The 22,510-nt window shown below is 47.7% G+C and overlaps 1 protein-coding gene across 1 annotated transcript in view; it reads right to left on the bottom strand.

Moving 5' to 3' along the window:
• cc2d1b (coiled-coil and C2 domain containing 1B) overlaps positions 1-22,510 on the bottom strand; it is a 153,682-nt gene that overhangs the window by 116,809 nt on the left and 14,363 nt on the right. The window contains exons 3-7 of the mRNA XM_072510886.1: positions 9,195-9,301; positions 8,231-8,341; positions 6,992-7,129; positions 2,321-2,666; positions 1,287-1,411 (exon numbers count right to left, since the gene is read on the bottom strand). Coding sequence (XP_072366987.1) covers positions 1,287-1,411; positions 2,321-2,666; positions 6,992-7,129; positions 8,231-8,341; positions 9,195-9,301 — 827 coding nt within the window. The remainder of the gene's footprint in view (positions 1-1,286; positions 1,412-2,320; positions 2,667-6,991; positions 7,130-8,230; positions 8,342-9,194; positions 9,302-22,510) is intronic.

The following is a 22,510-nucleotide window of genomic DNA, read 5'->3' as shown; positions in this document are numbered from 1 at the left end:
ACATATTACAGCAAAATACTGCAGATGCTGTAAATCTGAAATGGAAACAGAAAATGCTGCAAACTGTCAGCAGCTCAGTCAAAATTTGCGGAAAGAGAAACAAGCCTAATTTTTCAGGACGATAACCTTTCATCAGAACCATCAATATTGGTATTGTTTCTCTTCCCACAGATGCTGCCAGACCTCCGGAGAGTATTCCACATTTTCTGTTCTTATTTGAAATTATACACTTAAGAATTGGGGCACTTCAAAATATATTATTCTGCAATGGTAGTGCTGCTTTCCTTCAAAGTCCAATTATTAAGTAAACAGAGGATCACGTCAGAGTTTAACTGGTTAGCCCTGCTGGTTCATCGAACTCGGAGATAGGAATGTGCTCATTGGTCATAGGCTGCAAGTCAAAAGCACCCGGCATTTGAAAACAATTTTTGGTCTGTAATAACAAGTGATGCCTGTTCGACTAACCTACATATACGTTCAAATACAATTCATAATTAGCTTTAAAACTGAGAAATACCTAGTTACTTCTGATGCTATCATTTGCTTGTAGCTTATTTTTTTCTTCATTCCCAGTTTCTTTTTGCAACATACCCTTCCTAGAAAATATGGTTGGAAAACTGATCCCAAGTCTCAACTAATGCCACTTATTAATTGCCTACTGAAAAGGTGATGGTGTAACGCAGGTTATTCAGAGTTGCTCTTCTTCCTATAGTTGCCACCATTTGTTACCCAATATCACTCCCTTTGTTAACTTTTTAAAAAAAAATTTAGAGTGCCCAATTATTTTTTCCCAATTTAGCATGGCCAATCCACCTGACATACATATCTTTGGGGTGTGAAGGCGAGACCCACACAGACACAGGGAGAATGTGCAAACTCCACAAGGACAGTGACCCGGGGCTAGTATTGAACCCAGCTCCTTAACATCGTGAGGCAGCAGTGCTAACCACTGCGCCACTCCCTTTGTTGACATAATTGATATTATGAACTTATTTTTGATAAAACCAGATACAAACTTGTCATTCCAGCCAGTGGCATTGGCAGTTTCTATTAACAGAACTTTGCTACTCATCAGATATTTAATTGATTTCACCAATACTAAAACACACTAAAATCAATGAAGTATTTGCAACCGTATCTTCAAATTGTTAAAAACAAAATCAAAAGTAATTTTGCAGAAATTTTATATTGGCTCTATTTCAGCATATTTTCAATGCCACGCGTTACCAGCCTAAATGACAAAATACAGGTCAATGGATTTATTTTTTAAAATGACAATGCTTTACTTTGCTGGTTTTCAGGTATTCTTTAGCCTTTGAGATGTCTCCTTGCTGTTTTGCTCTCAGTGCAGCCAATTTATACTCCTCCTGTCTTCCAATCAATAATACTTTTGTCTTTGTATCATCACACCCTGTAAAGCATAAAAAGAAAACTACTTTTTAAAAAAAAATATAGCCAAATTCATCTGCAGCAAGACTGACTTCAGATGACTACTTTATTCCTAATTTGTAGTCAAGTTTAAAAGTCCACCAAGCCGATTTGTGCCATGAGTAATCTTATATAATCTGCCCTATCATGGGCTGCACCCGAATTTTTTGTAAATTAGTTTTTAATTGATTCCCAAAAGAGAATAGGAGCAGGTAAAGAGCAGGTAAACACATTACAATACTGTACCATAATGCAACCCCCTTAAGGGGAAAACAAACAAAAGCTATACAAAAAACACAGTAAAAATAACAGTCAACAGTAATTAATTTAGTTGTCATCCACAAAAGAAATTCTCAGCGGACATTTATGGCATAGTTAATCTTCTCCAAATATAGAAAACACATTAAGTGGCACAGTGGTTAGCACTGCTGCTTCACAGCACAGGGACCCAGGTTCAAGTCCAGCCTTGGGTGCCTGTCTGTGCGGAGTTTGCACATTCTCCCCATGTCTGCGTGGGTTTCCTCCAGTTTCCTTCCACAGTCCAAAGATGTGCAGGTTAGGTGAACTGGCCACGCCAAATTGTCCCTTAGTGTCCAAAAGGTTAGGTGAGGTTATTGGGGTCCGGGGATAGGGTGGGGGTGTGGACCTGGGTAGGGTGCTCTTTCAGAGGGTCGGTGCAGATTAGATGGTCAGAATGGCCTCCTTCTACACTGTAGGGATTCTATGATTCTTCCAACCAGAATGAAGTATTGGGTGGCTTGGAAGACTTCCAGGTTAATAAAATCCGCCTGCGTCTGCCTCGATCTTGTGAAACTGACCAGTGCAGACGAGAATCCCGATTTATTCAAACCTAGGTAAAATCCTGAAAATCTATAATAATTTGATACATTACCTGAGCTATCATTAATTACTGTGTCCGCAGTAGTGGATACATCAGTGATTTCTGATTGAACAGAAGTTACGGACTCGGTGATGCTTTGAGGCTCAGGTATGGATGACATCACAGGTAACACTGTAACATTAGGTTTAGGTAGTAGTTCCTCATCTGCTGGTCTTGGTGCATCCTGGTGCATTTCAGCTATTCCATCTTCCACATATTCAGCTTCCAAACCTTTTGCACTTAAGCCATCGGGTTGGAGTGTTGTGGCACTACTTTTACCAGTAGCAACTGGGGGAGGAATTTCTGCTTCCTCGATCTTTTTACCTTTCTTTGCAGAAGCCAGCAGAGTCTGTAATGTCTATTAAACAGACAAAACAGATGAAGATTGTACAATCCTTGCCACATTAAATAGAAATACTTACTTCAAATTTCTGAAATAGTTTCTTCATGACAAAACTATAGAAATGGTTTTGTAAATAGTTGATCCAAATTATTCGACAATAGACGGAACACTTCAATATTTAGTTATGAACAGCTCTTATAGCAAATTGAACAGTAGGTGTCAGAGAACTTAACTCTTGCATTTCTTTTAGCTATGAAAACACAATGGTAGAGGAATAGGGTTATCACAAAAAATAGTTTGAAAATACCAGGGCAGCACAGTGGGTTAGCCCTGCGGCCTCACGGCGCCGAGGTCCCAGGTTCCATCCTGGCTCTGGGTCACTGTCTGTGTGGAGTTTGCACATTCTCCCAGTGTTTGCATGGGTTTCGCCCCCACAACCCAAAGATGTGCAGGGTAGGTGGATTGGCCATGCGAAACTGCCCCTTAATTGGAAAAAATTAATTGGGTACTCTAATTTTATTTTTAAAAAGAAAATGTCTCAGGGGGTGAGTATATGCAGCTATACAAGAACTGTTGGAATGGTACAAAAAAGATGCTCCATTTTCCACCTTGCTGGAACATTAAATCCTGGTGAAAATAATCGCAGTAACAATACTGTCTTACTGTAAACTGTCATTCAAGCAATTTGGTCAAGTCATTAAATGGAGACCCAGGAGTCCAGGGGGTGAGAAAGGCCACGTTCTGGCCTTTGCTCCTCTGGTAGCCCGGAGACGGATCCTGTTGGGATGGAGGGACTCGGAGCCTCCAAAGCCGGGGGATATGGTTGAGCGACCTCGCGGATTTCCTTAGGCTGGAGAAAATTAAATTCGCCTCAAGGGGGTTGAAGGAAGGGTTGGCCCGGAGATGGAAACCGTTCATTAATTTCTTCCAGGACAGTTAAGTCAGCAGGGGTAAGGGGTTTAACAAGAAAAGGTGGAGGCAGAGAGGGGGGGGTATGGTAGGGAGGGCAGGTTGCGGTTGTTGGCTATTTATTGAGTTATGCTGTGTTCTCCTGTTTGTTATCTGTTGGTTGTCTTTTTTTGGTTGTGGTTTTATTTGATGTTTATTTATAAGTCTAGCAGTGCGTAAACTGGCCCCCAACGAATTCCCCCACAAGCTGTACGTGCAGAATTACGTTTCGGCCGTCCCGGGCACGTGCCTCACCATCAGGAAATGGCTGTTCACCACGGCGGAGGAATGCCTCCTGCACGACAGCATCCTAGCTGTCATCTACTTCTTCCACCAGGTACGTGCGGGGTGGGGATCAGTAAGTGTGCGGGGTGGGGATCAGTAAGTTTGCGGATGACACAAAGATTGGCTGGGTGGTTAACAGTGAGGTCGAGTGTCTTGGGTCACAGGAAGATATAGACGGGATGGTCAAACGGGCGGATAAGTGGCAGATGGAATTTAACCAGAAAAGTGCGAGGTGTTACACTTTGGAAGGAGTAATGTGACCAGGAAGTATTCAACGAATGGCCTGACACTGCGAAGTTCTGAAGAACAAAGGGACTTTGAAGTGTTAGTCCATAGATCTCTGAAGGCAGAAGGGCAAGTTAATAGGGTGGTGAAAAGGGCAAATGGGACACTTGCTTTAATCAATCGAGGCATAGATTACAAAAGCAGGGAGGTCATGTTGGAGTTGTGTAGATCTTTGGTGAGGCCACAGCTGGAGTGCTGTGTGTAATTCCCATCACCACATTATAGGAAGGATGTGATTGCGCTGGAGGGGGTGCAGAGGAGATTCACCAAGATGTTGCCTGGGATGGAGAGTTTCGGTTATGAAGAGAGGTTGGATAGGCTTGGGTTGTTTTCTCTGGAGCAGAGGAGACTGAGGGATGACCTGATCGAGGTGGACAATATTAGGAAGGGCGTGGTCAGGGTGGATAGGGAGCAGCTGTTCCCCTTAGTTGAAGGGTCGGTTACGAGGGGGACACGTTCACGTTGAGGGGTGGGAGGTTTAGGGGGGATTTGAGAAAATCCTTTTTACCCAGAGGGTGGTGACGGTCTGCACCGCACTGCCCGGGAGGGGGGTAGAGGCGGGTTGCCTCACATCCTGGATGGGCACTTGGCACGTCAGAACATTCAAGGTTAAGGGCCAAGTGCTGGCAAACGCGATTAGGTCGGCAGATTCGGCGTTTTTCACGCATCGGTGCAGACCCAACGGGCCTCTTCTGTGCTGTATTATTCTGTGATTTCGTATTGAAGGGTGCACCAAGCACGCGGGTCGCACAGGCGGGCGAGTGGGAGTGGGGGGGGGGGGGGGGAAAGAGAGGAAGAGGGACCAGAACAAGAGAGGCAGGACCTTCACATTCGAGGTAGGAGGGGAGCAGGTTCCTCGCAGAAAGGAGAGGGGGGAGTCCGGAACTTTCCTCCAAGCTGCCGGGGGTCAGTCGGGAATTTCCAAAGCGAGATGGATAGATTTGTGTTGGGTTAAGGGTGGGGTTAAGGGCGACGTCACTGAGGCGGGTAGATTGAGTTACGATACAGATGGGCTGCGACCTGATTGACTGAGGGGGTCAGGCTCGAGGGGCTGAATGGCCTGCCATTGCTGTGCTCCTGACGGTACTATCCCTGTGCCATTCACGTGTTCCAAAAGTGCTCGGAGTGATGAACAGGTTTGGGTGGAAGTGCCTGACAGGCCGTCGAATCGCCTCGAAGTGTGGTCGCTGTGGTAACTGTGGCAGTGAATTGCCACACAGGAAGCTCCAACAGAAACAGGAATATGACAGAGTCACAGGCCATCGGGTTTTGTATCTGGTGCTGACTGAGGAATTAATGTTGGGCCTCTGTACTGACCCTCCGACAGTGTGGGGCTCCCTCAGTACTGACCCTCCCACAGTGCGGAGCTCCCTCAGTACTGACCCTCTGACAGTGCAGCACTCCCTCAGTGCTGACCCTCCCACAGTGCGGAGATCCCTCAGTGCTGACCCTCCGACAATGCGGCGCTCCCTCAGTACTGACCCTCCGACAGTGTGGCGCTCCCTCTGTACTGACCCTCCCACAGTGCGGCGCTCCCTCAGTACTGACCATCCAACAGTACCAGGTCGCCACCCAGGTTGAGAGGGTGTGGTGGTATGTATTAGGGGTCATGTGGGACATGTGAAGCCAAGATGCTATTGGCTGACAGATCCCGGGTTCTGGTTGGATCTGCCGACTTCTGGCCCCGCCCTGAAGGCGGAGTATAAGAACCCGAGCTTCTCCCCGCAGCTTCATTCTGTTGCTGAGCTGCTGGGGACAAGCATCGCTTAATAAAGCCTGGATCGACTTCATCACTTCTCGTCTCTCGTAAGTCATTGTGCGCTACAATTTATTAAGCGATGCTTGTCCAGCGCTAGAGGGTTGTTAAGAAGGCGTACGGTGTGTTAACTTTTATTGGTAGAGGGATTGAGTTTCGGAGCCATGAGGTCATGTTGCAGCTGTACAAAACTCTGGTGCGGCTGCATTTGGAGTATTGCGTGCAATTCTGGTCGCCGCATTATAAGAAGTATGTGGAAGCATTGGAAAGGGTGCAGAGGAGATTTACCAGAATGTTGCCTGGTATAGAGGGAAGATCTTATGAGGGAAGGCTGTGGGACTTGAGGCTGTTTTCGTTAGAGAGAAGAAGGTTAAGAGGTGACTTAATTGAGGCATACAAGATTATCAGAGGATTGGATATGGTGGACAGTGAGAGCCTTCTTCCTCGGATGGTGATGTCTAGCACGAGGGGACATAGCTTTAAATTGAGGGGAGATAGATATAGGACAGATGTCAGAGGTAGGTTCTTTACTCAGAGAGTAGTAAGGGCATGGAATGCCCTGCCTGCAACAGTAGTGGACTCGCCAACACTAAGGGCATTCAAATGGTCATTGGATAGACATATGGACGATAAGGGAATAGTGTAGATGGGCATTAGAGTGGTTTCACAGGTCGGCGCAACATCGAGGGCCGAAGGGTCTGTACTGCGCTGTAATGTTCTATGTTCTATAAATGCATTAATCAAATTTTTAAAATTAAAAGAAAAAAGTCACAGCCCATGGTTTAATCTTTCTTTAGGTGTAGGCTGTTAGTAATTTGGGCATTCTGAGGTCTGCCTCAGTGTACCCGTACAGGCTCCAGAGTGTGGCGACTAGGGGCTTTTCACAGTAACTTCATTGCTATGTTAATGTAAGCCTACTTGTGACAATAATAAAGATTATACATAGATCAACATTGGTATTTTGGCTGATTGTAAAGCAATTCTTGACAGTTCTAAAGAAGCCTGAAGCACCCTTGCTTTACAGCTTAAAAGATACAATACAAATTACAAAACATTTAAAACATACCTTCAGCCCCCGTTCATATCTCCTCATTTTTGATGTCTCTCCAGTCTCCTTTGAATTACTAATTGCAACCCTATACATCTGGAGTCTATCTTCCAGTATATCTTGTAATCCACCAGCATTCACAGAAATTGCATTTGACTTGAAAAAAGAAACTATCTTTTAGCAATTGAGTTATATTTTTCAGACCAAAAACAGAGGACCTCATCTTTACTCAAGTGACTTAAATGTTTGGTAAATGTGTTTTTTTTCCTCAGTTCACTAAATATTTACTACCTAAATGTGTGTTGCATGTTTAAAAATGTGATCTGTGACTTTATAAAATGGGGCAATATGTTCCTCTTACCTACAAAACAAATTATGTACTGATACTATTAATATAGACTGTGTTTTATAATGTAGCTTTGCATTGCGTTAGAGGAGACTAGATTCTGATGCAAACTCCAAGTACCTCAACAGTGTTTGGAAGTAACATTTCTGCCATAACTTTCAAATCATACTGCCACTGTTGCAACCGCATTCCTTTATATCGATACACATTCGAACATATGAATTAAGAGCAAATGTAGGCCATTTGGGCCCTTGAGCCTGCTCTGCCATTTGGGAAAATCATGGTTGATCTGAATGTGGCTTCAACTCCATTTTCCCCATTACCTTTGACTCCTTTGCAATCACAAATCTAATTCAGCCTTGAATATATTGAATGACCAAGCCTTTACTGCTCTGTGACGAAGCGAATTCCACAGACTAATGACCCTCGGAAAAAAATTATTTTCATCTCCATCATAAATGGACGACTCCTTATTTTTAAACTGTGTCCCCTAGTTCTAGTCTTTCCCATAAGTGGAAAAACCCTCCTAGCATCAACCCAGTGAAGTAACCTCAGAATATTATGTTGCAATAAAATCACCTCTCATTCTTCTAAACTCTAATAGGTATAAACCCAACGTGTTCAACCTTTCCTTTCAAGATAACTCCTTCTTCCCAGTAATCAGTCAAATTAACCTTCTCTGAACTGCTTCTTATGCAATTTTATCCTTCCTTAACTAAGGAGACCAAAACTGTACACAGCCAGAGGTGGCCTCAACTGGTGTGGCAAAATGTCTCTATTTTATTATCTAATATCTTGCAAAAAACAACAACATTCCATTTGTGTGGTACAAAAGATGTGTTTTTTTAAGTAAATAGTTCTGAAAAGATATAAGAATAAGCTTTTATTTTAACTACAAAAACAGGGTTTACCTGAGACTGAGAAACAGTAAGTTGATTCATTGGTCCTGGAGCAGACTCAATGGGAACAGGTGAATTTGCAGATTCATCTTCATCCTCCTGAACCATTTCCTTCAGCTCTGCCTTAGATATGAAAATAATTTTACTGATATGGTGTTTTTTTTTTGCATACTCTCCTTTACCAATAAGTCATCCATTACCATACATACCACTGACAAATTAACAAGTGAAAAACATAGATTAATTAATGGAAACAACAAAATTGCAATTGGAAGATTAATCGTAGCCCCTTCTTGCACCTTAACCCATTGGAAGGCTAACAAGAAGTTTGAGATAGCAGAGCGGTAGCTATGTACAGGATTGGTGAAACAAAACTGAGGAATTAATGGATATAATTTAATAGGATACACCTGGAGGTGCTTGCATTAAACAGATTAATTTTTTGGCTTCAAAAACTATTCTGAGAACATGAATAAAACAATTATCTACAACTCCAAACACCTAAATCTTATTTAAAAATACAGATTTGATACGCTAAAAGGGAAATGCCATAGATCCAAATTGTTTATTAACAATTCTTATCTTTTTTTCCGATTAAGGGACAATTTGGCATGGCCAATCCACCTAACCTGCACGTCTTTGGGTTGTGCGGGTGAAACCCACGCAGACACGGGGAGAATGTATAAATTTCACACGGACAGTGACCCAGGGCCGGGATTCAAACCCGGGTCCTCAGCGCCATAGTCCCAGTGCTAGCCACTGCCCAACCGTGCTGCCCTGAGATTAAATCTATTATAATTAATTCCATGGCAATAAGGAGGCCATGGTCAAATGGGAATTCAATACTTTTGTGCCTATATCAAAGTAAAAAGTTCTTCAATTACTACACGTAGCACAATATTTGAAAACAGTTCTTAATGAAACTCAAATTATGATCCTTAGTACTGTAATTTTGTGCCCTAAGATTTCAATTTACCAACAGTTCTTCATCATTTTCCAAATCATCGTCATAGTCTTCATTTTCATCTACATCCTTCATACATTCCTCAGCCATTTGTTCTATATGGTCCATTGGCAAAGGTGCTGTGGATAAAATACACAAGGGATCAAGAAAATAGTCTTGACTCAGTAAAGTGTCCTTTTCTTAGATTAGATATACCATATTTAAATAGCCAATGACAGAATAATCGATGATGGAAACTACAGAACTACTGGGTATTTGACATAATAGAACTATGCCACAAAAAGGCCCAAGTTGTATGCCTCAACTGCAGTAAATATAAACCAACAGTAAATCAGCTGCAATAAGGCGAATGCCATTTTATACAAATGGAATGCAGTGATGTTATTCATTTCTTTCTTGAAGTTATAATTGTGCTAGATCCAGCTTTAAATCGGTTAATTTTATACTTTCCTAATTTAGAGCACTACTTTCCAATGCCGTATCTTTACATATTCTTTGGCAAAAGAAAGTAGTACTTAGTGCTTTATAACGTATTTTATAATAATAATAATCTTCATTGTCACAAGTAGGCTTACATTAACACTGCAATGATGTTACTGTGAAAATCACACTACGGCGCCTGTTCGGGTACACGAAGGGAGAATTCAGAATGTCCAATTCACCTAACAAGCTTGTCTTTCGGGAATTGTGGGAGGAAACCAGAGCATCCGGAGGAAACCCACGCAGACACGGAGAGAGCGTGCAGATGCGGCACAGACAGTGACCCAAGCCGGGAATCGAACCCGGGTCTCTGGCACTGTGAAGCAACAGTGCTAAACAATGTGCCACCATTTTACAGTGATCAACTGCAGATTACTTTAATTTACTGGTACTCTCCTAAACTCCATCACACATTAAAAACGTAATACACCATCGTTGAATATCCAACCCAAAAAAAGTCATTGCAAATGGATACTAGTGCAAAAAGATGCAGATTAAAGCAGAGGTTCAGAAATGATTACAAACTACCTAAACCTTGCTTTCATGGTTTTCATTAGTATTCTCACGGTTCTGTTACAAACCATTTTTTAAAAAAAAAAGAGCTTCCAGGTGATAGCTGAAAGGATAACATGACAAGATTTCACATTAAGATTTTAACAGTACTAGACCAAAAGCACTAATGAATACTATTTTTGTAAACAACTTAATACAGAACAGAATTTTCCCCGTTTACTTTGAACACAACCAAGAAGTGCATTTCACAGGTTTACTTTACAGTCCCTTAAGTAGTCATTTGATTTTCCAGGACATAGTCAAAAGATTCTTAGCTTCCTCAGGTTCACTTCAATTGCTTTCCTTTTTTAAAAATAAATTTAAAGTGCCCAATTCTTTTTTTTTTCCCCAATTGAGGGGACATTTAGCGTGGCTAATTCACCTACCCTGCGCATCTTTGGGTTCTGGGGGTGAGGCCCACGCAGACACAGGGAGAATGTGCAAACTCCACACGGACAGTGACCCGGGGCCAGGATCCAACCACTGCGCCACCGCGTCGCCCTCAATTCCTTTCCTTTCCCAACTTGGTGACTTTTAACCCCAGAATGGTCTTTCACAGTAAGGGTATTTCCTGAAGGTACACCCTCTCGCGCAAGCTAGGTAGATCTTACATCCTGGTTTCAATCCACACGAGTTTGATCTTTTCAATCCGACCGTGAGCTCTCCCCAACATTCCCGAATGGCAAATTCCGCGCGCTCTCTCTAGATCCTAGCAGACTGCCTGTGTCTGAGAATTTCAGGGATATCTTAGAAACTCAAGCCCATCTCTACAGCAACATGAATCACATGGCCTTGTTTTAAGGTGAAACTGCTTATTAGCTATACTTGATACACCAATGCTCTTTTATCTTGAAGCCAACAGGCAATTCAAAGCATAACTGCTTACAACCCAATATTCTCACCACTATCCTGGGATTTTTGAGACGCGCTGTTTTACTGTTACTGTAGCACTGTTAACATAGATGCTGCTGCTATTGGTTTCAAAGTGTGAAAACCTTTGCATCTTTTTCCCCACAAACCAACCCAGGCCTCCCTTTAATCTTTAACAGCCGCATTCGCTGTTAGGCAGACTTCAGACCAAGTCATATGGCCCCTTTTTATTTTATCCGAAGTTAAAGGCACAAACTCAAAACAATCTTATTGAACCTCATATTTGTAACAATTCAAATGACAGGGATAAATCGGTTCCCATCAACTGTGTCCCTACATCATAACTCTCAACATTTAAATTAAGATACAGTTGGACTCATCATCGCCTCCATTTAGACCATTGCCTCTTCTCTTTTTAAAAAAAAATATTTTTCATTCTCCTCCTTTTTCACATTTTCTCCCAAATTTACACCACCAATAATAAACAATAATCATTAACAAATATGTCAATCCCCACATCAATAACAATGATCCCATCCTCCCACCAAACCCCAAAATCACCTCACCCCTCACCACCGCCTTTAGAGCCTCCCAGACAACTGCCTTCGACACCTCACCCGTACAGCTGAAACCTACATATTCCTCAATTACCTTTTCAATTTTGTCACAGAACCCTTGGTCCCCCAAAAGTCCCACATCTAATTTCCACCTCGGCCTCTGCGCTGCCCCCTTCCCCAGCACCATATCCACCCAATGCGGAGCATGATCTGACACTGCAATTGCCGAGTATTCTGACCCCTTAACCCCAGCCAGCAAAGCCTTCCCCGCCACAAAAAAGTCGATCCGCGAGTATACCTTCTGGACTGCTGAGAAAAACGAGTACTCCCGTTCCCTCGGGTGCAGGAACCTCCAAGGGTCCACCCCTCCCATTTCCACCATTAGCCCAGCCAATGCCTTCGCCCCCCCGATGGGACCAGCGAGCACGGCCATGACCTGTCCAACCTTGGCTCCTGCACCAAGTTCCAGAACCCCCCCCACTATCAGTTCGTGTGCGTCCAAGTCGGGGATGGCTCCAAACACCTTCTTTGCAAATCCCACATCGTCCCAATTGGGACCGTATACACTTAACAGCGCCACTAATCTCCTCTCCAGCGCCCCTGTCACAATCACATATCTACCCCCCTGATCTGCCACCACCTTCTCCATCTGGAAGGGTACTCTTTTGCTGACCATTACCGCTACCCCTTGAGCCCTTCTGTCAAATCCAGAGTGAAACACCCGACAAACCCAGCCCTTTTTAAGTCGCACCTGGTCCTTCACCCTCAAGTGAGTCTCCTGCAGCATTGCTACATCGGCTTTCAAACTTTTCAGATGCACAAGCACCCATGACCTCTTGACCGGATCTCCTAACCCCCTCACGATCCACGTGACTATCCTAACTGGGGGTCTCTCACCCCCCACCCTTTTTATCCACCATCATCATACCACCGGGCCCTGCCCAATGAGCCTGACCAGCCCCTATCCATTATTAACATCGAACCCCTTCTCCCCCACCCCCCCCTCCCAAAACCCCGACATTTTCTCTCGAAAAAACATCTCCTAAAATCAATCTCCCCCCCCCCCACACCCGCCCCGCTCGCTCGCCTCGTAGGTCCATCGAAACCTGCTAACCAGGCGCCAATGTCCGCAGCCCTCCTCTCACCTCCATTCACTAGCCGACTTTAGTTAGCTAGCGCGGGTGGCTCCCCCTGCCAAGGTATACCGTCCCCTCCTACCCAGTCCCAGAGAAAGAAAAAAACAAGAACATCAATCCAACCCATAATTCACTAAACTAAGATATAACCATCGCAACACAGAATGCCAATCAACCCAACTGATAACTTGAACTCAGTAACAATGTGAAGAGAAGTAAATTACAATACACATTAGTAAAAAGAAAGTTATAGCATTTATACATTTTACAGCTCCACATAATCACAGTCCACAGTGTCTCTTCCAGCTCCGCTCCTCACGTCTGTCCCAAGCCTTCTGCCCTCACGAATGCCTCAGCCGCCTCCGCTGTCTCGAAATAAAAGTCTTTGGCATCATACGTCACCCTCAGCTTTGCAGGGTATACCATACCAAATCGCACCCCCTTTTTGTACAGTGCCGCCTTCACTCGCATGAACGCCGTTCGTCTTATTGCCAACTCCACCGTCAAATCCTGGTATATCTGAACTCCAGCACCATCCCACTGCACCTCGCGCTTCTGCTTCGCCCAGCTTACACCTTCTCCTTCATGCAGTACTTATGGAAGCAGATAATTACTGCTCTTGGTGGCTCATTCACTTTGGGCTTCGGCCTTAATGACCGATGAGCTCGGTCTAGCTCGTACCAGGAGGGGTTCTCACTCTCCCCCATCAACTCCGCCAACTTCTTAGCGATGTACTCTGTTGGCCTTGGCCCCTTCGGGCAAGCTCACAATTCTCAGATTGTGCCACCTCGAGCGGTTCTCCAAGTCCTCGAGCTTTGCTCGGAGTCCTCTGTTGACCTCCACCACCCTCCTCTACTTGTCCCCCATCATGGTGATGTGGTCGCTGTGCTGCGACACGGCCCCCTCCCCTTCCTTCATCTTCTCACTCTGCTCTCTCACCTCAGCCAATGTCTTTGCCACAGCTACCCTCACCGGGGCAATTGTCTCCTCCACCAATGACTTCAATGCGACCGCCAACTCCTTCCTCAAAGCCTCCATATGCCTCGCAAACTGCTTTTGCCAGCTCTTCCACCATCACCTCGGTCATCTTCTCCACTGTAAGTAGTGCGGCCCCACCATGAGTCCGTGTCAGCACTTTTGCTGGTCCTCTCATTCAACGGCGAGCCCGCGTTTCCTCCCATCCTCGACGCTGCTCTTCGCATTGCTTAACGACTTATTATTTTTCCTTTGTTTTTCACCCTTCTTTCCTCCTTCAATCTTTTTTTATTTTATAGTAAAACAAAAAATTCTTCCTTCAGTCTTCTAACCACATTCTAGCCGGGAGCCACCCGATGTGGGACATCTCACCTACATCGCGCCCTGGCTTCGGGCCTGCCGCCTCGACCTCCGTTTGGCTCCGCCCCCGCTGCTCTGGCCTCCGCACGCCAGACGGAGGGCCCGATACCTCAGCACCAGCCGCCCGACACCCGTGCGGGGTTCCTCGCCAGTTTTCAAACCGGCCCCGCTTGATGCCCGGGACGGCCCAAAAGGCCGACAATAATCGGGGGTGGGGAGCGAAGAATCGGGGAAACCCCCGAAAGCGCTGCAAATAGTGGCCACCGGCGGGAGCTCCTCTCGATGCGGCCGACCCACTCGCAAACGCCACCGGAAGTCATTGCCTCTTCTCCTCTGTCGCCCCCTTATAGGTATTATCGCAGTTTTAAGAAGGTTTCAGTTACTCCCAACCATCCCCTAAATGCTTGACACTAGGAACAAAGAAATGTACAGCAGAGGAACAGGCCCTTCGGCCCTCCAAGCCCGTGCCGACCATGCTGCCCGACTAAACTACAATCTTCTACACTTCCTGGGTCCGTATCCCTCTATTCCCATCCTATTCATGTATTTGTGAAGTTGCCCCTTAAATGTCACTATCGTCCCTGCTTCCACCACCTCCTCCGGTAGCGAGTTCCAGGCACCCACTACCCTCTGTGTAAAAAAACTTGCCTCGTACATCTACTCTAAACCTTGCCCCTCTCACCTTAAACCTATGCCCCCTAGTAATTGACCCCTCTACCCTGGGGAAAAGCCTCTGACTATCCACTCTGTCTATGCCCCTCATAATTTTGTAGACCTCTATCTGGTCGCCCCTTAACCTCCGTCGTTCCAGTGAGAACAAACCGAGTTTATTCAACCGCTCCTCATAGCTAATGCCCTCCATACCAGGAAACAGTCTGGTAAACCTCTTCTGCACCCTCTCTAAAGCCTCCACATCCTTCTGGTAGTGTGGCGACCAGAATTGAACACTATACTCCAAGTGTGGCCTAATTAAGGTTCTATACAGCTGCAACATGACTTGCCAATTCTTATACTCAATGCCCCGGCCAATGAAGGCAAGCATGCCGTTTGCCTTCTTGACGACCTTCTCCACCTGTGTTGCCCCTTTCAGTGACCTGTGGACCTGTACTCCTAGATCTCTCTGACTTTCAATACTCTTGAGGGTTCTACCATTCACTGTATATTCCCTACCTGCATTAGATCTTCCAAAATGCATTACCTCACATTTGTCCGGATTAAACTCCATCTGCCATCTCTCCGCCCAAGCCTCAAAACAATCTAAATCCTGCTGTATCCTCTGACAGTCCTCATTGCTAGCCGCAATTCCACTAACCTTTTGTGTCGTCTGCAAACTTACTAATCAGACCAGTTACATTTTCCTCCAAATCATTTATATATACTACAAACAGCAAAGGTCCCAGCACTGATCCCTGTGGAACACCACTGGTCACAGCCCTCCAATGAGAAAAGCACCCTTCCATTGCTACTCTCTGCCTTCCATGACCTAGCCAGTTCTGTATCCATCTTGCCAGCTCACCCCTGATCCCGTGTGACTTCACCTTTTGTACTAGTCTATCATGAGGGACCTTGTCAAAGGCCTTACTGAAGTCCATATAGACAATATCCACTGCCCTACCTGCATCAATCATCTTTGTGACCTCTTCGAAAAACTCTATCAAGTTAGTGAGACACGACCTCCCCTTCACAAAACCATGCTGCCTCTCACTAATACGTCCATTTGCTTCCAAATGGGAGTAGATCCTGTCTCGAAGAATTCTCTCCAGTAATTTCCCTACCACTGAAGTAAGGCTCACTGGCCTGTAGTTCCCTGGATTATCCTTGCTACCCTTCTTAAACAGAGGAACAACATTGGCTATTCTCCAGTCCTCCAGGACATCACCTGAAGACAGCGAGGATCCAAAGATTTCTGTCAAGGCCTCAGCAATTTCCTCTCCAGCCTCCTTCAGTATTCTGGGGTAGATCCCATCAGGCCCTGGGGACTTATCTACCTTAATATTTTTTTATTTTTGAAAAAAAAAAAAAAAAAATGTATTCTCCTTTTTCACATTTTCTCCCACATTTACATCCATCAACAATAATCAGCAAGATATGTCAGTCCCCATGATAACAACGATCCCATCTACCCACCAACCCCCAAACCTCAACCCGCATGTTTACATAAACAAATGGCAAAAAGGAATCAGGGATTACCCATAGTCACCCTTAATCTGACACAGCTCTCCCCCTCCCCCCCACCCCCCACACCGCAGGTCTCCAGCTCCTCCTGTCCATTGCCTCTTGTAAAACTCCTCCTCCCAACCTCTGTTCCTTCCCCCCAACTTTCCACCCCGGCTAGACCACTCGGACCCTGTTCTGCCAGGCTCCGATGGCCGCAGCCCCTCCCCCCACCTCACTCCAGTTCACTGGCCGGCTTAAACCGGCCAGCGTGGAGGCCCCCTCCCGGGTCCCTTTCCCATTTGCCCCGCCCTAGGAAAGCCCAAAGATCCCCTTTTAGCACACAAACCCCACATATCCACCTACACCCCAAAGAACTCTCATTTCGAGTGAAGGTCCCGTTCCTTCCCTTGTCCAAATATATACCACATTGGCTCCTTTAATCTCTACACCCGCGCACAGTGATACAAAAAAGAAGAAAATACAGTCATGAGGTTACATCGGCACATGGCCATTCCTCAGTTTGTCAGTTCTGCCACAGTCCTTCTGCTTCCGCAAACTCCTCCGCTGCTTCCGCCGTTCCAAACTAAAAGTCCCTGAGCTTGTAAGTCACCCTCAGCTTCGCTGGCTATACAATGCCGCACCGCACCTTGCTAATGTACAGTGCCCTCTTCACCCGGTTGAAGGCAGCCCGCCTCCTTGCCAGCTCCACCGTAAAGTCCTGGTAGACACGTATATCAGCTCCAGCCCACTGCACCACCACCCGCCTCTGCTTGGCCCAGCTCAGGACCTTCTCCTTCACCCTGTACCTACGGAAGCACAGAGTCACTGCCCTTGGCGGCTCACCCGCCTTTGGTATAGGCCTCCACGACCGATGAGCCCGATCCAGTTCATATCGGGAGGGATCCTCCCCCTCCCCCAATAATTTTGCCAGCATCGCGGCAAAGTACTCAGTCAGCTTTGGTTCTTCAACTCCTTCGGGCAGCTCCACAATCCTCAAATTCTGTCGCCTGGATCTGTATTCCAGGTCTTCCATTTTTCCTCGCAGATCCTGGTTAGTATCCATCACCTTCCGCATCTCTTTCCCCATCGAGGCAAGTTGATCACCGTGCTGTAATAACGTCTCCTCCACTTCCTTCAGCGCCTCCCCTTGCTCTCGCACCTCCGCCACTGCGCTCGCCACCTCCATCCTCACCGGGGAAACCGCCTCCTCCACCAGCACACTCAAAACCTCCCTCATCTCCTTCCTCACCGTCTCCATGCATTTCGCCATCTGCGCCAACTGCTTTTCAAATTCCGCAGCCATCACCATGGTTATTTCTTCAGCCGTAAGCAGTGCGGCCTGCCCTGGTGCTCCAGCCTCCATTTTTCCTGGTGACCCCGCGGTGACCTTTCCACTCCCCGACGGACCTCCAGCTGTTTTTTTTCCGGCCGTTTTCTTGCTCACCCTCGACATTTCTCTTTGTTCCTTTTTTCCTCCTGTGTCTTCACTGTGCCTCCTCCGTGCCTTCTCCCTTCTTCTGCCGCCTCCGCGGACCCTGGGACCGGGCTTAAAGCCCCGAAAATGCCGTTGCCGACCGGGAGTCCTCCATTGTGCGGCCGCGTCCCGCCCGCCGTCACCGGAAGTCCTTAATATTTTTTAAGCCGCCCAACACCTCGTCTTTTTGGATCTCAATGTGACCCAGGCTATCTACACACCCTTCTCCAGTCTCAACATCTACCAATTCCTTCTCTTTGGTGAATACTGATGGAAAGTATTCATTTAGTACCTCGCCCATTTCCTCTGGCTCCACACATAGATTCCCTTGCCTATCCTTCAGTGGACCAACCCTTTCCCGGGCTACCCTCTTGCTTTTTATGTACGTGTAAAAAGCCTTGGGATTTTCCTTAACCCTATTTGCCAATGACTTTTCGTGACCCCTTCTAGCCCTGCTGACTCCTTGCTTAAGTTCCTTCCTACTTTCCTTATATTCCACACAGGCTTCGTCTGTTCCCAGCCTTTTAGCCCTGACAAATGCCTCCTTTTTCTTTTTGACGAGGCCTACAATATCTCTCGTTATCCAAGGTTCCCGAAAATTGCCGTATGGAAGATAATAAAAGATGCTTCATGCGCGAACTAGCACCAATGTCAAACCCATCAAGTACATACAACCAAGAGATTACTTCAAGAAGACAAAGCAATATATACACAAATTTAAATGGGCAGGGTATTCTACTGCACACACAATTTTCTATATTGTAGTAAGAGATGCCTACACATCATCTAATTCAGTGTTGTCCAATAGAACTTTCAGACAGCCACAAGAGTTGCTACAGTGAGAATTTTTTTAGTTAACTGCACTAATTTGGTAGAAATGCCTCACACACAATACAGGTAAATGTAACTTGTGTGTATATTTCTGTCACAAATAACTATTGGTGTGGAACTTTGAAAGCTTTCTCTTACAACAGAATTTTGAATCCTGGAATCAATTTGTCAGACAGCACATCTGAGTCATGTACAATATTTTGACTTCAGAGTGATTGCTAAGAATGTTGACACCCACAAATGAGGCTTGCCTGGTCACATCAAGGAATCACCGTCCAGAACATTATTGTATGTGGTGTTTGCCGTTTGTCACGATGTGGTATTTTGGAGCTGCTCATTATCATTTGTGGGACATGGGGCGGGGGGCGGACGGAAAGGGGGGGGGGGGGGCGGACGGAAAGGGGGGGGGGGGGGGCGGACGGAAAGGGGGGGGGGGGCGGACGGAAAGGGGGGAGGGGGCGGACGGAAAGGGGGGAGGGGGCGGACGGAAAGGGAGGAGGGGCGGACGGAAAGGGGGGAGGGGCGGACGGAAAGGGGGGAGGGGCGGACGGAAAGGGGGGAGGGGCGGACGGAAAGGGGGGAGGGGCGGACGGAAAGGGGGGAGGGGCGGACGGAAAGGGGGGAGGGGCGGACGGAAAGGGGGGAGGGGCGGACGGAAAGGGGGGAGGGGCGGACGGACGGAAAGGGGGAGGGGCGGACGGACGGAAAGGGGGAGGGGCGGACGGACGGAAAGGGGGAGGGGCGGACGGACGGAAAGGGGGAGGGGCGGACGGACGGAAAGGGGGAGGGGCGGACGGACGGAAAGGGGGAGGGGCGGACGGACGGAAAGGGGGAGGGGCGGACGGACGGAAAGGGGGAGGGGCGGACGGACGGAAAGGGGGAGGGGCGGACGGACGGAAAGGGGGAGGGGCGGACGGACGGAAAGGGGGAGGGGCGGACGGACGGAAAGGGGGAGGGGCGGACGGACGGAAAGGGGGAGGGGCGGACGGACGGAAAGGGGGAGGGGCGGACGGACGGAAAGGGGGAGGGGCGGACGGACGGAAAGGGGGAGGGGCGGACGGACGGAAAGGGGGAGGGGCGGACGGACGGAAAGGGGGAGGGGCGGACGGACGGAAAGGGGGAGGGGCGGACGGACGGAAAGGGGGAGGGGCGGACGGACGGAAAGGGGGAGGGGCGGACGGACGGAAAGGGGGAGGGGCGGACGGACGGAAAGGGGGAGGGGCGGACGGACGGAAAGGGGGAGGGGCGGACGGACGGAAAGGGGGAGGGGCGGACGGACGGAAAGGGGGAGGGGCGGACGGACGGAAAGGGGGAGGGGCGGACGGACGGAAAGGGGGAGGGGCGGACGGACGGAAAGGGGGAGGGGCGGACGGACGGAAAGGGGGAGGGGCGGACGGACGGAAAGGGGGAGGGGCGGACGGACGGAAAGGGGGAGGGGCGGACGGACGGAAAGGGGGAGGGGCGGACGGACGGAAAGGGGGAGGGGCGGACGGACGGAAAGGGGGAGGGGCGGACGGACGGAAAGGGGGAGGGGCGGACGGACGGAAAGGGGGAGGGGCGGACGGACGGAAAGGGGGAGGGGCGGACGGACGGAAAGGGGGAGGGGCGGACGGACGGAAAGGGGGAGGGGCGGACGGACGGAAAGGGGGAGGGGCGGACGGACGGAAAGGGGGAGGGGCGGACGGACGGAAAGGGGGAGGGGCGGACGGACGGAAAGGGGGAGGGGCGGACGGACGGAAAGGGGGAGGGGCGGACGGACGGAAAGGGGGAGGGGCGGAAAGTGGAAAGAGGGGGGGTGCAAAGGGGGGGGGAGGGAAAGAGGGTGGAAAGGGGGGGGAAAAAAAGAGGGTGGAAAGGGGGGGAAAAAGGGTGGGGGGAGGGTGGAAAGGTGGGGCTGTTTTGTTGTGCCCTGGACGTAGCATAAGCTGCTTCCTTGATGTGCACTCTGACAAAGGAAGGTTCAGACTTGGGGATAGCTTTAACACGTTTATTAAACTGTTAACAATTCTTCTACTTGGATTTGACGCTACTGTTAATCCTTCTATAGCTACTCAGATTGACTCACCAGTCTGCTACAATCCATGTGGTGGGAGTGATGTTCAATCAACCCTGTGTCTGTACTCACTGAGTCTCTCCACTAGAAAGAGACTGAGCATGTGTGATGTGTCCTTTTATATGGATTGGTGTAATGCCCTCCTGTGGTAGTGTCACCTCTGGGTGTATCGTGACTGCCTATTGGTCGTGTCCTATCTTACTAGTGTCTATCTAGGTGTAGTGTTTGTACATTAACCCTTTGTGTACTTAGTGATGTATATCACCACATCCCCCCCTTTTTCATGTTACATATTTTCTGTACAGTGTTAAAGAAAATTGAACAAACTAGGTAGATGAGTGATACTCTGTACAAGTTATGATAACAGTGATCATTGAACAAGAAGTCCAAATCATATGCATAAGTCCAAAGTTCATTAAGTATTATGGTCGAGTGGCTTTCTTGTTTTGTTGGTGAGTTGGTGATGTTGATGATGGCATTGCATTGTAAATGCCATCAGTGTCCCTGTGCTGAAGGAACCAAGAAGTGGTCAAATCACTTTGTGGTCTGATTTGGACTCTTTTTTTTCTTTCGATGCTTGTGGTGGTAATTCTTGATGGCATCTGTCCTGAAAGCCAGGTTGCCTGTTGGTAGTGTAGCAAACGTGATGCATCGTCCTACCATGGTATGTCATTGTACTGAGCTGAGCAGTAACAGTGTCCCTCATTTGCAGAGTTGTACCATGTCGTACCAGTCGTAGTTCCATTGGTGTTGTTTTTGTCGTGCTTGTTGTCGACGTTGTTGCCTTTGGTACACTTCTTGCCATTGTTTTTGATGTTGTTGTTGTTGTGGTGGTTGATTTTGTTGCCATGTTTGCTGCGCTCAAGGACCACACTGTGGATAATACGAGTTCTTCACACAGTTACTCGTGTTAGCGTGCTTTGTGGCATCTGCTGTCTCCTTGAGCGTGCCGTCACTGAGTTTGCGGAGCTCCCCGTCTGGAGTCATGTCCGGCTTACTTGAATCAGCTTTGGCTTGTCGATGCTCCCCATCTGGTGTCTGGTCTGTTTCATCTGAGTCAGTTTTAGTTTGTCGATGCTGTCTGTCTGGAGCCCTTTCTGGGTCACATGAATCAGCTTTGGTTTCTTGATGCTCCCCGTCCGGAGTCACTGCAGGTTCACTCGAGTCAGCTGAGATTTCTTGATGCTCCCCGTCCGGAGTCATTTCAGGTTCACTTGCATCTTCTGAGGTTTCTTGATGCTCCACGTCCGGAGTCAAAACATTCAGGAATGCATTTGCTTGTGTAGAGGCTCGAGCGAATGAGGTTTGAAGTAACGTGGTGTCACCGGAGTTACCAGTAGTCTCACTGTGATTGTCGAGTGCCTCTGTACATTCTAGCTGAGGTTTGTCACGTTGCACATCTGGTATGGGAAGTGGGATGCCGTCGTCATTTGTCTCACAGTGGGTAGAGCCTCAGTGTCTTCTTGTCGTTCACTTGAGCTGGGTCGACGGTCAGAGTCTTCTTCTGGTGGCTCAAATAATCTGGGTGGACTGTCATAGTCTGCTTGCTGTACACTTGAGCGTGGTAGACGGTCATAGTCTTCTTCTTGTTCACTGGAACATGGTAGACTGTCATAGTTTTCTTCTTGTTCACTGGAGCGTGGCAGACTGTCATAGTCTTTCTGTTGTTCACTTGAGCGTGACAGACTTGCATTGTCTGCTGCTGGTTGCTCAGAGGAGGTTGCTAGACCCTCATGGTCTTGTTCATGCAAGGACTGCTCTTTGGAGTCTTGCATTGCTTCTGTCGTGGAAGCTGTCCACGAGCTCGCTGTGGAGGCTTGTGTCACTCCCTCTGTGGAGTCTTGCAGCATTCCTTGTGTGGAATCGTGCATTGGTCTCTCTGT

The sequence above is a fragment of the Scyliorhinus torazame genome, chromosome 7 (genome assembly GCF_047496885.1).
Source record: "Scyliorhinus torazame isolate Kashiwa2021f chromosome 7, sScyTor2.1, whole genome shotgun sequence".
NCBI classification, from domain to species: domain Eukaryota; kingdom Metazoa; phylum Chordata; class Chondrichthyes; order Carcharhiniformes; family Scyliorhinidae; genus Scyliorhinus; species Scyliorhinus torazame.
Note: the sequence above shows the minus strand (reverse complement) of the source record. Positions and strands in the feature narration are given on the sequence as shown.